General features: G+C 40.4%; 1 protein-coding gene across 1 annotated transcript in view; it reads right to left on the reverse strand.

Annotated features, from left to right (window-relative positions):
• Nucleotides 1–4,447: 4,447 nt before the first annotated feature.
• zgc:153039 (uncharacterized protein LOC767698 homolog) overlaps nucleotides 4,448–15,719 on the reverse strand; it is an 80,192-nt gene continuing 68,920 nt past the window's right edge. Inside the window, exons 11-13 of the mRNA XM_061682036.1 lie at nucleotides 10,277–10,451; nucleotides 9,107–9,253; nucleotides 4,448–5,729 (exon numbers count right to left, since the gene is read on the reverse strand). Coding sequence (XP_061538020.1) covers nucleotides 4,786–5,729; nucleotides 9,107–9,253; nucleotides 10,277–10,451 — 1,266 coding nt within the window. The 3' untranslated portion in view covers nucleotides 4,448–4,785. The remainder of the gene's footprint in view (nucleotides 5,730–9,106; nucleotides 9,254–10,276; nucleotides 10,452–15,719) is intronic.

Consider the following 15,719-nt stretch of genomic DNA (forward strand, 5'->3'; position numbering starts at 1 on the left):
GGGCGCGCTCTCTGTGACCCGGAACGTTTGGAAACTCGGGGCGTTGCTGGAGTGCTTCATTCGGTACAGGCAGAACTGACACATTCAATATGGTGGAGGCACTGACTTATCCCTGCCAATGGCCAGCATGTTAATTCGTAAATGTATCGAAAATGGAGCGCACTCTCTCTCTCTGAGTACCCAAATCTGATGCATGGTGAGAGCGTCGGACTGAATTTCTGAACGTACCCAGACACAGAGGCAAAGTTAGAACTGGTCCAGACTTCATAACGACGATTGGGCATCGTTTGAATTTGAGTGATTGCGGTCCTGTATTCCAGTTCTTCATTTCGATTCTGGTTCCAAACAATTCTCAATTCCGATTCTTTTAGGGGGCTGGGTCAAAAAGGTTTGCAGGCTTTAAATAAAGGATGTCCAAATTATGAATATCAATTTTCTTAGCAGCCTGCAGTATAAACTAAAATTAACATTTGACTCTGGGTTCTTTATAACCAGTATCAATATCAAACATATGAACTAACAGGCAATGTGTGTGGAACTAACCCAATTGACTTAATATTCATTAATTATTGTTTCAGCTAAAAGTTAAATATAGCATTGTTAAAACAGTTATTTGCGACTGTTTTATCACGTCAAATGGTTTATATGTGCAAGTTTTAACTTGACATGCTGTTTTAAGCTTTTAGCCTTTTATTTTGACCGGTATGCACCGGAACTTAGCATTTTGGCACGAAAAGTAACTTCACACGACACCCCAAGAAAAAGAGTGATGAATGGAACCAAATGTTCTGTAAAATGTTGATTCCTTTGCCTACCCACCGATGAGACAGTTAGTGTTTGTGATACTGTGAGACGTTTTCATCAATTTTGTCTGAATTCATTGTGATGTAAAGTTGCTAGTTTGATTTTTAGTGTAGTTTTGGCTCAATGTTAAGCTTGTAATGCGACTGTATCTACTTTCATTCCAGTATGGTAATTTATATTTTATTTTTCTTCGAAACTGGGAAACAATTTTTTTTAATTTGAACGATTCCGGCAGGACTGGAATGTTAGTCCCGGGTTCAATTGGTTCTCCATTCTCGATGCCCAACCCTAACGTCTCGGCAACATATTGCCAATGAGGAAACGCTCTCCCTGCAACATCAGGGTGATGTAACTTTTGATGACGGGCCGACGTCAGTGTGATGTATGTTTGCCGACTGGGATGTATTTGTTTTTTTATGTTCACACTATAAGACAATTTGTCAAGTCCAGACATTGTGGGTTATTACAATAAACTACAGTCAAAACAAACAGCATTGTAAACACAATTAGCAGTTTTGCAAGAAACTGTCCCTAGTTGAGAAGTTAATGCTGCCCAGGGTTTGCCAGATTTGAATTAAGCATTTATTTGTGTCCCTTGCTTGATTTTAACACAAAGTAAGACATTTTAAGAAACCTGCTCATGCCTAAGTGTCAATTTTGAAGAAAGCTATTAGCAGTGGGCTTAATTTTGAGGGATAATGGTGTCATTTCTTGTAAACGCCATAAAGCAAGAAAGGAATGAGACGTAATAAGTGTTTATTATTCAGCTTACTTTGCATTTCTTTGAGCACCCTTTCAACAAGAAATTCGCATTGATCATACCACTTGTTTAAATACATTCATAAATAAGCATGAACCATCATGTACAGTTACATCAAGAAATGTACGACCCCAATTCCAATGAAGTTGGGACGTTGCAAATAATCATTAACTTAAGATTTTTATGGCTGCAACACGTTCCAAAAAAGCTGGGACACGTGGCAAAAAAGATTGAAAAAGTTGAGGAATGCTCATCAAACAACTGTTTGGAACATCCCACAGGTGAACAGGCTAATTGGGAACAGGTGGGTTCCATGACTGCGTATAAATTCATTCACAAGCAAAGATGGGGCGAGGTTCAGCTCTTTGTGAACAAGTGCATGAGAAAATAGTCGAACAGTTTAAGGACAATGTTCCTCAACGTACAATTGCAAGGAATTTAGGGATTTCATCATCTAGGGTCCATAATATCATCAAAAGGTTCAGAGAATCTTGAGAAATCACTGCATTTAAGCAGCAAGTCCAAAAACCAACATTGAATGCCCAGTGACTTTCGATCCCTCAGGCGGCACTGCATCAAAAACCGACATCAATGTGAAAAGGATATCACCACATGGGCTCAGGAACACTTCAGAAAACCAATGTCAGCAAATATAGTTCGGCGCTATATCCGTAAGTGTAACTTGAAACTCTACTATGCAAAGCAAAAGACATTTATCAACAACACCCAGAAACGCCGCCGGCTTCTCTGGGCCCAAGCTCATCTAAGATGGACTGGTGAAAAGTGGAAAAGTGTTCTGTGGTCAGACGAGTCCACATTTCAAATTGTTTTTGGAAATTGTGGACGTCGTGTCCTCCGGACCAAAGAGGAAAAGAACCATCCGGACTGTTATGGACGCAAAGTTCAAAAGCCAGCATCTGTGATGGTATGGGGCTGTGTTAGTGCCAATGGCATGGGTAACTTACACATCTGTGAAGGCACCATTAATGCTGAAAGGTGCATACAGGTTTTGGAGAAACATATGCTGCCATCCAAGCAACGTCTTTTTCATGGACACCCCTGCTTATTTCAGCAAGACAATGCCAAACCACATTCTGCACGTGTTACAACAGCGTGGCTTCGTAGTAAAAGAGTGCAGGTACTAGACTGGCCTGCCTGCAGTCCAGACCTGTCTCCCATTGAAAATGTGTGGGGCATTATGAAGCGAAAATACGACAACGGAGACCCCGGAGTGTTGAACAGCTGAAGCTGTACATCAAGCAAGAATGGGAAAGAATTCCACCTACAAAGCTTCAACAATTAGTGTCATCAGTTCCCAAACGTTTATTGAATGTTGTTAAAAGAAAAGGTGATGTAACATAGTGGTAAACATGACAATGTCCCAGCTTTTTTGGAATGTGTTGCAGCCATAAAATTCTAAGTCAATGATTATTTGCTAAAAACAATCAAGTTTATCAGTTTGAACATTAAATATCTTGTCTTTGTAGTGTATTCAATTAAATATAGGTCGAACACGATTTGCAAATCATTGTATTCTGTTTTTATTTGTTTAACACAACATCCCAACTTCATTGGAATTGGGGTTGTATAACATATTTGTATACTGAGGAGTGTTGAGACGTACCGATGGAAATCAAAAGGATCCAAATGGCCCCCAAGTACCCCAAATATCTCAACTCATATGTCAACACCCAATTAAGCATATCAATTCAATGCAATGACGAATTTTAGGATCAACTGATTAAACATAAATTACGTTTAATTTGCAGTGTTTTCTATGGCTAACACTGGCTAACATCCATCCATCCATCCATTTTCCAAGCTACTTATCCACACAAGGGTTGCGGGCGTGCTGGAGCCTATCCCAGCTATCTTTGGGCAGGAGGCGGGGTCCACCCTGAACTGGTTGCCAGCTAGTCACAGGGCACACAAACAAACAACCATTTGCACTCACATTCACACCAAGGGGCAATTTAGAGACTTCAATTAAGATAACCCAATTGACTTAATATTGTTTTTCATGTTTTTGGGATGTGGGAGGAAACCGGAGTGCTCGGAGAAAACCCACGCAGGAACGGGGAGAACATGCTAACTCCACACAGGCGGGGCTGGGGATTGAATCCCGGTCCTCAGAACTGCGAGGCAGACGCTCTAACCAGTCACCGTGCCGCCCACTGGCTAACAAAGAGACTGAATATTATCTCAGAAATAGTGCTTCAGTAAGAGCTGCTCGGTGATGACACTGCAGAGATAAAACTGTGGTAAAAGGCAAATAATTATATTGCATTTTATTTTGACACATAATTATTCAAACTGATCGGGCAGTACCAATGTAGGAAAATAATTCTAAAACTTACGAAGAGAATCACAAAAGTTGTAAACATTGTGAGCTGTGCAGTTTGCTGGACAAAACTGCAAAAAAATAAAATAATTCCCATGCCTATAAAATGGAAAGCAGCTATCTTGAGTGTACCTGCTATGAAAATTAAGAGCCAGACTTCATTTTCAGGCTGGACTAGTTCCACACATTAGATCGCTAACATGCTCAACACTTTTTGATCTGAAGGCATATGGAATGATCATTTTAAGAAAATGTAGGGGCAACCCATCTCTACCCCTCTCAAAAAATAAAAAAATAAATCGTTAAAAAAAAGAAAAACAGGCCAAGGGAAGCCAGAGGACACTTCAAATTCAGCTCAGACTGTATCGGCCAGGGGAAACCTCTCACTAGTGAAGGGATGGAATGATTTGAGGGAAAAGGTGTGGGTTGCCCATCTTGATGAGAGGATATATCCCCATGTAACTTCTCTTGGCTCATTTCATACTGGTTGGCCAGGTTATATATTCATGATACAGACCCATTGTTCTCCACTGTTATTTAAATATATTTATTATAGTGTTTTCGTGTCATCCTTCACATGCCAATTGAAAATTATTATCAATACTTTTTAACTTTATTTAAAAAATTCCTATGAATACTATATCCTATTACAGACCTGGGAATAGTACGGACCCTGGGCCACATCTGGCTTATCCACAGTCTCTCACCGGCTGTCGCAGTGTTCAGTCAAAAAGCATAAAATACGGTTTGGTCCATATTGAGATGTTCAGTTGTTGGTCGGATTTCAAGAATGGTTTGTCCAGTCTAGTTGAGTGAGAAGTCAGCATCAGACAACAGTTTCAGCAGCCATCAAGAACACACAAAGCATAGAGGGGAGTGTTCAAATATCAGTGGTGATGACAGGCGTCACACCGTGAATGAGCAAAGTGGGGCCCAGGTCGTGAGTCAGCAGCTCCAGCTGGTGCAAGTAAGATTTGTAGCGACGAGTGTCAGCCGGTGGGTGCGGCAAGTATAGGAAGCGCACAGCAGGTGGAGGCCGGGCCTGGTCTAGAATCAGCTGATTGACGGCTGACAGGTAGTCATCAGACAACCGCGTAGTGTTGCTCGGGAAGCTGTTGGCGTAATTATCTTCATCCTCCTCCTCGTCTTTTCCCAGTTTCTTCTCTTCCTTGATGGTATCAGGGGAATGTGAGGATTGCCTCTTGTCCCATTCACCTTGGCGCTGCCAGTGTAGCGCCACTTGCTGGTCCCAGGCCACAGGGTAGATTTGAGCTTTAATTCTTAGCTCTTTTAGCAGCTGTCCAAGCTTCTCTTCTAAGCCTCTCACGCTCCGTCCCTCCTCCACGCATAGGAAGAGACGTAATGTAGCTTTGCGCCAGGCTCGCACCATATTGAGGATGCAAGCTAGCTGCAGCAAGAACAGCGAGCAAGTATCCACGTAATTTGTGCTGTCTGGACGCAGAAGGTTGACTGGCCAGACGTCGACATACACAAAACCCTTCCCTGGAGAGAAGGAGGCCGCTGAAAGAGCCTGTGCTCGGTCAAAACTGTTAAAATAACGGGCCAAAACCACATTCTTCGACATTTTCATGGCATCTGCAATGATCGCTACATACTCCCGGGGCCCCAAAACCTTCCCATCGTGTACGTCATCATTTGCATCCCTGCTACTGCACCGAAGGGAAGCAAAATGGAACGGTTTTGGGCGCTGCTCAAGATCTTGAGAGGGGCATGAAAAATCTGTGGACTGATTTTTAGAGAGGCTGTCCTTTGGGAGGCTGTCATCATAAAAACCCAGGATGAGGGTGTTGGGACGCATTCCACCTGGAATGTAGAGATGAAATAAATAAGTCAGTAAGACAAGATGATTTGTTTCAATATAAAAAAATCCTGTGATGATAAAAACTTGTGTTTGGGAATATCCCAAGGTTTTTTTACTTCCTTCAAAAAATATCAAAATTAACCCAGCAGAACTTGTGGGTGAGGAAGATAAGGTGAGTGGATGTCGTAAATATCTCTACAGAGAAGATAGCCAGACTGCCTGGTGAGGGAGTAGCAATAGTGGTTACTGATTTCATCATCACAGCTAGTCAAGTTTGAGTGAATGCTTAACCAAGTAGACTACAGCGCACTGTCTATCTATTTCACCGTCAAAAGAGCAATATCTGTGTCATTACTCCGAGAAACAGAAAAGTCAACGTCAAGCGATCATAGCCTTCTCAACTGGATAACAGGAAAAATGACCAGATTGATCTACAATAGCCTAAATCAGTGATTTCCAACCTTTACGGAGCCAATGCACATATTTTACAATTGAAAAATCTCACGGCACACCAACAGACAAAATTGTCACAAAAAGTGGATACATTAATTACTGCATTAATTGCAGGAATGTACTTCCTGCCATCTAATAGAAGAGCATTCATTTGTTCTGTCTGTCACTATGCCTCACTGGCATAAATAGATGAACAACGATACATTATTTATTGTAACTATAATTTTTGGACCAATTAAGTGAAATTGATAATTTTCCACAGCACACCTGAAGAGCGCTCACTGCACACTAATGTGCCACGGCACACTGGTTGGGAATCACTGGCCTAAATGACAAGTCAAACTACAGTGGGCACGGAAAGTATTCATACCCCCTTAAATTTTTCACTCTTTGTTATATTGCAGCCATTTGCTAAAATCATTGAAGATAATTTTTTTCCTCATTAATGTACACACAGCACCCCATATTGCCATAAAAAAAAACGGAATTGTTGACATTTTTACAGATTTATCAAAAAAGAAAAACTGAAATATCACACAGCCGTAAGTATGCAGACCCTTTGCTGAGTATTTACGGTAGTAGAAGCACCCTTTTGAGCTAATACAGCCATGAGTCTTTTTGGGAATGATGCAATAAGTTTTTCACACCTGGATTTGGGGATCCTCTGCCATTCCTCCTTGCAGATCCTCTACAGTTCTGTCAGGTTGGATGGTGAATGTTGGTAGACAGCCATTTTCAGGTCTTTCCAGAGATGCACAATTGGGTTTAAGTCAGGGCTCTGGGTGGGCCATTCAAGAACAGTCACGGAGTTGTTCTGAAGCCACTCCTTTGTTATTTTAACTGTGTGCTTAGGGTCATTGTCTTGTTGGAAGGTGAACCTTCGGCCCAATCTGAGGTCCTGAGCACTCTGGAGAAGGTTTTCGTCCAGGATATATTTATCTTTCCTTCGATTGCAACCAGTCGTCCTGTCACTGGCAGCTGAAAAACACCCCCACAGCATGATGCTGCCACCACCATGATTCACTGTTGGGACTGAATTAGACAGGTGATGAGCAGTGCCTGGTTTTCTCCACACGTACCGCTTAGAATTTAGGCCAAAAAGTTCTATCTTGGTCTCATCAGACCAGAGAATCTTATTTCTCACCATCTTGGAGTGCTTCAGGTGTTTGTTAGCAAACTCCATGCAGGCTTTGCACTGAGGAGAGGCTTCCGTCGGGCCACTCTGCCATAAAGCCCCGAATAGTGGAGGGCTGCAGTGATGGTGGACTTTCTTGAACTTTCTCCCATCTCCCGACTGCATCTCTGGAGCTCAGCCACAGTGATCTTTGGGTTTTTCTTTACCTCTCTCACCAAGGCTCTTCTCCCCCGATTGCTCAGTTTTGCCGGACGGCCAGCTCTAGGAAGGGTTTTGGTCGTCCCAAACGTCTTCCATTTAAGGATTATGGAGGCCACTGTGGTTTTAGGAACTTTAAGTGCAGCAGAAATATTTTTGTAACCTTGGCCAGATCTGTGTACCTTGCCACAATTCCGTCTCTGAGCTCTTCAGGCAGTTCCTTTGACTTCATGATTCTCATTTGCTCTGACATGCACTGTGAGCTGTAAGGTCTTATATAGACAGGTGTGTGGCTTTCCTAATCAAGTCTAATCAGTATAATCAAACACAGCTGGACTCCATGGATGATTAGAAGAAATGGACAGCACCCGAGTTAAATATGAGTTTCGCAGCAAAGGGTCTGAATGCTTATGGCTGTGTGAAATTTCAGTTTTTCTATTTTAATAAATCTGCAAACATTTCAACAATTCCGTTTTTTTCTGTCAATATGAGGTGCTGTGTGTACATTAATGACGAAAATAATTAACTCAAATGATTTTAGCAAATGGCTAAAATATAACAAAGAGTGAAAAATTGAAGGGGGTCTGAATACTTTCCGTACCCACTGTACATCTATAGCTTAAATCCAGTCAATATTGCATTCATTACAGCTGTATAGACCTCATGCCACATGATACATATGAGTATGTGTCATGTGCTAATAACAGTCATTTTCTATTATGTTATTTAGCGGCGCATGCATACATATATGTACGCATGCATTGGATATATTTATCCTGTAAGCTTTTTGACCTCAGTCTTTAACTGTGTATAATATGTATGAATGAACGAGTGAGTGATGCACTTATGCACTTATAAGTTAGGCATCTTAGACCATGTTTTAATGTGAAATGGTGATTTATTGAATAATTTTATGTACTTGTTGATCTGTCTTGTCTATGTTTTAAGTCACCTGCCAAGGGACTAAGAATTTAAATGAGCTGTATACTAACCGGCACATTTACAAAAGTATTGCACTGGTGTTCATTAATGTGCATTGTCCTTTTAAAAATAAATAAATCCATTCATGAATGAATGAATGAATGAATAAATCACTAAAAAAACTACTCAATGGGAGGCTGAGCGCATTTATAAATTATGGTAATATGCCTGCCTTTAGGCTACATCTACGACGAACAAATTCAAGGCATTTAATTTATTGCTTTCCCCTGAATTGACGGACTAGCCAGTCCGTCAATGATCATTTTAACTATTTTTCGGCTATTAACATCATCTTTTTGACTGACGTCACACATTTTATACTACAGTGGTAGAAAAGAAGACTTCCCATACAAACGTGCAAGAAGAAAATCATTCATTCAAGCCATTTAACCTGTTTTGTCAATCGCTCTTCCTCGGTCAAATGACATGGAAGGGTTTGTTTACTAGTGGTGCCATTGGCAAATACTTTAGCTTTTGCCACCGGAACGAACGCATACCATCATGGTACATTGTCCTATTGGATTTCATTAGATGTTCAGGTATACTTGGTAAGTGTATAAGCAGAGTGGATACCGAAAGAAAAGTTGGATTTGTATTGATGGTGACACTGACCTAGTCCAGAGATGAACAGAAGGTGTTGGATTCCATGGCGCACTGAATCAGCCAGCGTCAGGTTGACAAAGGCCTTGATATTGAGATAGTCCACCAGGGACAGCCAAGAGGCATACTGGGATTGTAGAGGGTCAGAGGGTAATGTGTCTGTGTGTGTGGTTAGGGGAAGACAAACATACGTCAGTCAAAAAGCTCAACATACACTATCATCAGAGCATAATGCACACGAAGCACCTAAAAGCTACAGAGCACAAATGGCCTTAAAATAATCCGGGCACATATACGTTACATCATTACATCATAATCCTCTTCCGTGTGTGTGAATCACTGCCTCATTTATCTCAACACAGAGTGCCTGCTCAAATTAGAGAAGGGTTCTTCATCTGCTAATGGAACTATAATTCTTCTCTATTGTGCTCAGGCGACACTCAGGCGATTTTGATTATGAACTATTCATTCAGGGTCAGGCCTGTGTCCCGGATGAAAAAGTTAAGCTTGTGACCAAAATGTACACGCGCCATACATACCTCGCTAGGTACGTTCAAATGAATGGAGTCCGCAAGCCTCTTTTAAAACATCCGCATGCTTACTTTAATTCCTGACCACTCTCTTTTGCAACTCGCTTGTTCCTTAACTATGATTCTATCTTTTTTTTTATAGTGTAAGAAATGCGATAAACTGTACTGTATATACATCATCAAACGCCTATACAGGCTCGCTGTTCAGGGCGTCCATACTGTATATCCAATCGCTGAATGTACAGGGGTGCGTCTGCAACTCTTATTTTTATGGGATTGTCCGGTCCAATCGGGTTCGACTCCATTCCACAGTGTGCGGCACGCCTAAAACTAAAAACCAATACATAAAGTACTGAGTCAAATGCACACAGACAATATACCCATTTATCCATGAACGGGAAGTAACCGTGGCAAGTGTGTTCACAGCACAGTAGAGGCTTTCAGCGCAGCGTCTCTGCCATGTTTGTGGAGTATGTTTGGGAATTACTTTTTCGATGGTGCCGCTTTATCATTGCATAAAAATGTTGAATAAATGTAACAAAGTGTTTGTCGAATTTGATTTTCTACTAAATTTGCAGAGCTTCGCAGAGGCTCCTGACAATTACATTTTATCAAGCCAAAATGGAATAGTGACCCATATCAGTGTTCTTACTGAGATCTCCAAGTTGGACATGCCCCAGCACGTAGAGTCCACTCTTTTTAATATCGTTGATGAAGGTGATGAGGCCTACACTGCTGCGAGGGTTGGAGACCATCAGCAGGACTTGAGGCCTCCAGAATTTGACATGATCCTTTCTCACATCCAGCATCAGCAAATACTTGCGTACCTAGAAGTAACAAGGAAAATAAACAATAATAATAACATAAAATACCCCAAAGTTGAATGAGAAGTTACATTTGAAACGTCTCACTACGCTTACTGGCCACTTCATTCTACATTCTGGGTCACAGTTGGGAATGGTTCTACAGTGGCTTATCTGATAGATATTCATTACATTCTCTCACTCAAAATATGGTATAGAGATTGACTAATTGTGTCCATCATTAAGTACATTCCTTTGATATACAATAAGTCTAAAAAGATGAATGTGAAGACCTGCAGGGGTTATTCCATATTGGTGGCTCTTTGCTCGCCCTAGCATCCTGAGACTGACATCAAGCACGACCGACTGAACGAACTCACTCACTCGCAAGCACACACATAAGGTGAAACGACTTTGTAATAACATAAAACATACAAGCTCACACACATACAGTACTAGTCAAAACACCATACCTAAATGACCTAAGAAACCTGAAACTGGGCACGAAACATCATGCAGTGTGCCGGCCGGGTTCTGCAACTACATTTCATGAGTGACCGCCGTCAGTTTTCCCGCAAATAAAAATTTGAATCGCAGGTGACTGATGTAACTGCCACTCAAAAATGCCACGTCCTATCACATGAGCTTTCACAACAAAAATACACTTATCCTGGCATATAGTAAGACCCCCATCAAGGCGTACCAATAAGGTACAGTGGACCCCCGCATACTTCTGGTTCGGCACCTGCGGATTCACCTGTCCGCACAGTTTTCCAATTTCTTTCCTGTTTTTTCCTATTAATAAAACCCCCCAAAACATTTAGTTTGTTTTTTTTGGCAGGGGGAAGCAACTCCAAAAATGCTTATTGGTGTTTTATCCCCACTGATTTAAGAGTTTTTTGGTAAAAAAAAAAAAATCCAATGCAATTATAATCAGCGTCAATTATCCGGGATCCGCGAGATCCACTGTAGATACAGAAAATAAAGTGTGTTTTACAATAGTATTCAACTGTATAGTATTTCCAACCCCCAATTACAATTACAATTACATCCATGTGTAAAATGTCAATAAAAACTGTGTACAATGATTTGCAAATCCTTTTCAACCTATATTTAATTGAATATGCTACAAATATTTGATGTTCAAACTGATAAACATTATTGTTTTTTGCATATATTCCCACATTTTTAATTTGATGCCTGCAAAATGTTCAAAAAAGCTGTGACAGGGCCATATTTACCACTGTGTTTCAAAACCTTTCCTTTTTACAACACTCAATAAGCGTTTAGGAAGTGAGGACACTAATTGCTGAAGTTTTAAAGGTGGAATTCTTTCCCTTTCTTGCTTGATATACAACTTTAGCAAAAGACATTGCTTGGATGGCAGCCAGCCAATCACTTGTCTTGAATCCAATTGAAAATCTATGGAAATAACTGAAACTCAATGTCCATAAAAGAAGCCCACGGAACCTTCAAGACTTGAGGACTGCTTGTGTGGAGCAATGGTCCAAAATCACACCACACCAATGCATGCGACTAGTTTCTCCAGACAGGAGGCGTCTTAAGGCTGTCATTGCAAACAAAGGCTTTTGTACAAAGTACAAAATAAATGCCAGTTGGCGCGTTCAATACCTTTTCCCTGTGTCATTTCCCATTGTCACACACAACTTATTTTCTGAGCTTATTTGTTCTACTTTCTTTGTACGGATGGATTACTTGGGTCATTCCCAACATCTGGTGAAATGTTCATGTCAATAGCACCTTTGGAAACATATTTAGTGAGAAAACCGGTGACATGTTCAATACTTATATATATATATATATATTTATATATAAATTTGAGCAGTGGACAGCTTTCTCATGCTTGAGGAACAGTTTGGGGAGTTTGCGGTTCCTTAATCAAGATCCCCTCAGTCAATGAGTTTATTAAGTCCCCGGATGCCAATGTTGTTTGGGGAATTTTAAATTGGGGCTTTGAGTAGTGGTTAACATTTGGCTCTGTGCAAGAGTACTAACTACAATTTTTTAGTTTCCTTTAACTGAATAAAGTATTTACCCAACCTAACAAGACTGAATAATTATGTTGGGCCCACTTTAATTTTCAGTTTCAGCAGTTACCTGGAACAAATTGAAATTTTGCATTTTTTATTTTTATTTTCATATGCATGTAAACATTAAATCACAATAATTAAATTGATACATATGTATGTAAATGTTTATCAATTTCTTCAACTTTGCTGCGATGAAAACTCTCTCTCTCTTTTTTATGTGTTCTGGCCAAGACAGCAGCAGGAAAATTTAAGCTCATGCTCACAGTCACAAGCCAAGGTATAATCACCTGCTCAAAAGGAGCAATTGCAGATTGTCTTGCAAAAGAACACCTTGACACTGCGTATTAAGGCAAATACCACCCTGTCCAATTGCTTTATGAACTTTCTACTTACCTTGGAGCATTTCTTTTATGGAGTGCTTCCCTTTTTGGCTATCAGGAAGCTAATGGATTGGGTTTTGAGTGAGGGCTATTACAAAGTATTTTCAATGTACAAGTACTGGATGAGCGGCACGGTGACCGACTGGTTAGAGCGTCAGCCTCACAGTTCCGAGGACCCGGGTTCAATCCCCAGCCCCGCCTGTGTGGAGTTTGCATGTTCTCCCCGTGCCTGCGTGGGTTTTCTCCGGGCACTCCGGTTTCCTCCCACATCCCAAAAACATGCATGATTTGGAGACTCTAAATTGCCCGTAGGTGTGAATGTGAGTGTGAATGGTTGTTTGTTTGTACGTGCCCTGCAATTGGCTGGCAACCAGTTCAGGGTGTACCCCGCCTCCTGCCCGATGATAGCTGGGATAGGCTCCAGCACGCCCGCGACCCTAGTGAGGAGAAGCGGCTCAGAAAATGGATGGATGGATAGATGGAAGTACTGGATGTTATTATGCATGCCAAACTCCACAAATTTAATATAGTTCATGTAGGGGGGAAAAACTCAGTTATTTCATTACATTCCCAATATGGGATAGTGGTAGAGATGGGCATAACAATCAATCCATAAACTATGTAGTTGCCTAGAATTTGGTAGGAACTTTAACACATTTACCGTAATTGTGTCATGAAAATTCTAATGCAAATGGATTGCACAACTTGGACACAATCACTCAAGGAGCTGTTATTTCAGTCTCAACTACGTAATAATAAGCAAACATGGCCTCAGCTATGGGAAGTTGAGCTACATCTATGCAGACTTACATCATGGCAACTTCTCTGGGCAACATTATTCTACTCACTACAACACTAGCATTGAAACAGTTTATTTCAGATTATTCACAGACATGCTCGCATCCCATTAAAATAACCGTTTTGAAAACAATAACAAATCGATTAAGCAGGTGGAAGCTGTTTCAATTGCCCATCACTTCTTAAACAGTGAGAAAGTCAATCAATATTTTTTACTTTAAAATGCTTTTCACAGTAGACTTTAGAGAACAAAGGGTAGATAGAAAAAAATGTAAAGAATATATTGCAAATCAAGTTTGGGATTTAAAAACGAAATGAACGTGCTCCGGATAATGACTGATCTAAAAGGTTTCAGGTATCAGCAATCTCACTGAAAGCTGACCAATTTAAGATTCAGATTACTTGCAATTACATGTTTGCATGCTTGCATCAACAACTAACCAACAATAGTCTCAGAGGTGGAGACCGACTGCCTCCACTCATCTAAGCATCTGTCTTCTTTATCTTCCCATTTTCTTCTGTCTTCCCATCCATCAGGCTATCATCATTTCTGTCTTTTCAGTCTCATCCATCACTTCATTTGCTCAATCACTCATCCTCTCACCATGCTTATATTATGTCTCCATCTATTTCTTTACTTGATACCATCAGCGTCAGTTTGCCTTTTTTGTCCCTGTCTTTCCTTAACACTGTTGTCAGCAGCTTGTTATCTCCTAGTGTGTTTTTGTTGTGAACCCTTTCTGTCTCCATTCCTTTCTGCAATGCCATCTAGCTGGCACTCTGCCATACCAGGTGCTGTTGGAAGTTTGACATATTGTACAGATCTACACACCCATGTAATTAGCTGTTTTTGCAATTAAAAATTGGAGACCAAGATAGAAAAATCATAATTAGGTATATGTGCAATTCATTTGAGAAATATATTTCAATAATTTCTGGGTAAGAGGAGTAAGTTCTTTAAGTGTGCACTTAAATGAAAACAATCAATTAGTTTCTTAAACGTTGGGAATTGTGTTAATATTGTGAAACTGATTGTTGATTGAACATGTCTTAAAGGGGACATATTACAACCAAGTAAATAATTCTCTATCTGCCATTCCCCTTCTTGGCCAGAAAATTAAAAGCCTAATTCTGAAAATGTGTCTTTGAGCGAGTTTACATTTCCATAATCCCACACCACGTTTCTCTGCCCATTACTTGGCAGCCAGGCTGGGCGAAGATCTGCCACTTTCAGGCGACGGCTGGGCAACACTGTCTGAAACACTTTCTCAAAGCCAAAAAGTAAACAGTAAACTGAAACGAGTTTGTTTAATCACAGATTAGCAGTAGCTTCAGATAAGGCATGTACTTGATTGCTCGGTGAAGATTTTTCTGTATTTTATAATATTTTGATGACACTGGGAACTTAGGTTATAACCTGCTGTAATTTCTCGTGTATAATGCACATTTCCCCCCCCCAATTTTTTTTTAATCAAAAGTCAATAGTGTGCGCTATACATAGGTATAGGGGCAAATGAAAAAAAAAAACGTTCACATTTTATAAATGTATGCCGCCATCTAGAGGTTATGAAAAATCTGTATACTTTCATTCCAAAATGCCACTGACACCGAGAGGTTACGAGAAAGGTGTACACTTTCACTATAATATGCCACCGCCACCTAGTGGTAATTAAAAAAGGTGTAGCCTACACTTTCATTCCAATATGACAGGGGTACGTATGACTGCATATATGTACAGTTGTGCTCATAAGTTTACATACCCTGGAAGAATTTGTGAAATATTTTTATTTTATTTTTTTTAAATATGACTGATGACCGAAACAACAACCATCATTAAGTTCTTCATGGTTCTGTTTTGTTTAATGATAATGCTTTTCTGAAATGTTTGACCGTTTCATTTGAATCCCATTAAAATAAAATTAAATGTGTTTCGCCTGGTCCTTCATTCATCCATTTTCTATACCGCTTATCTTCACTAGGGTCATGTTTTCTTTAAAGAATTGTACCCATCTTGCAAATTCAGCCAGGATAATTAAACATATGAGCACAACTGTGCGTTTTCT

The sequence above is a fragment of the Phycodurus eques genome, chromosome 7 (assembly GCF_024500275.1).
Source record: "Phycodurus eques isolate BA_2022a chromosome 7, UOR_Pequ_1.1, whole genome shotgun sequence".
Taxonomy (NCBI): Eukaryota; Metazoa; Chordata; class Actinopteri; order Syngnathiformes; family Syngnathidae; genus Phycodurus; species Phycodurus eques.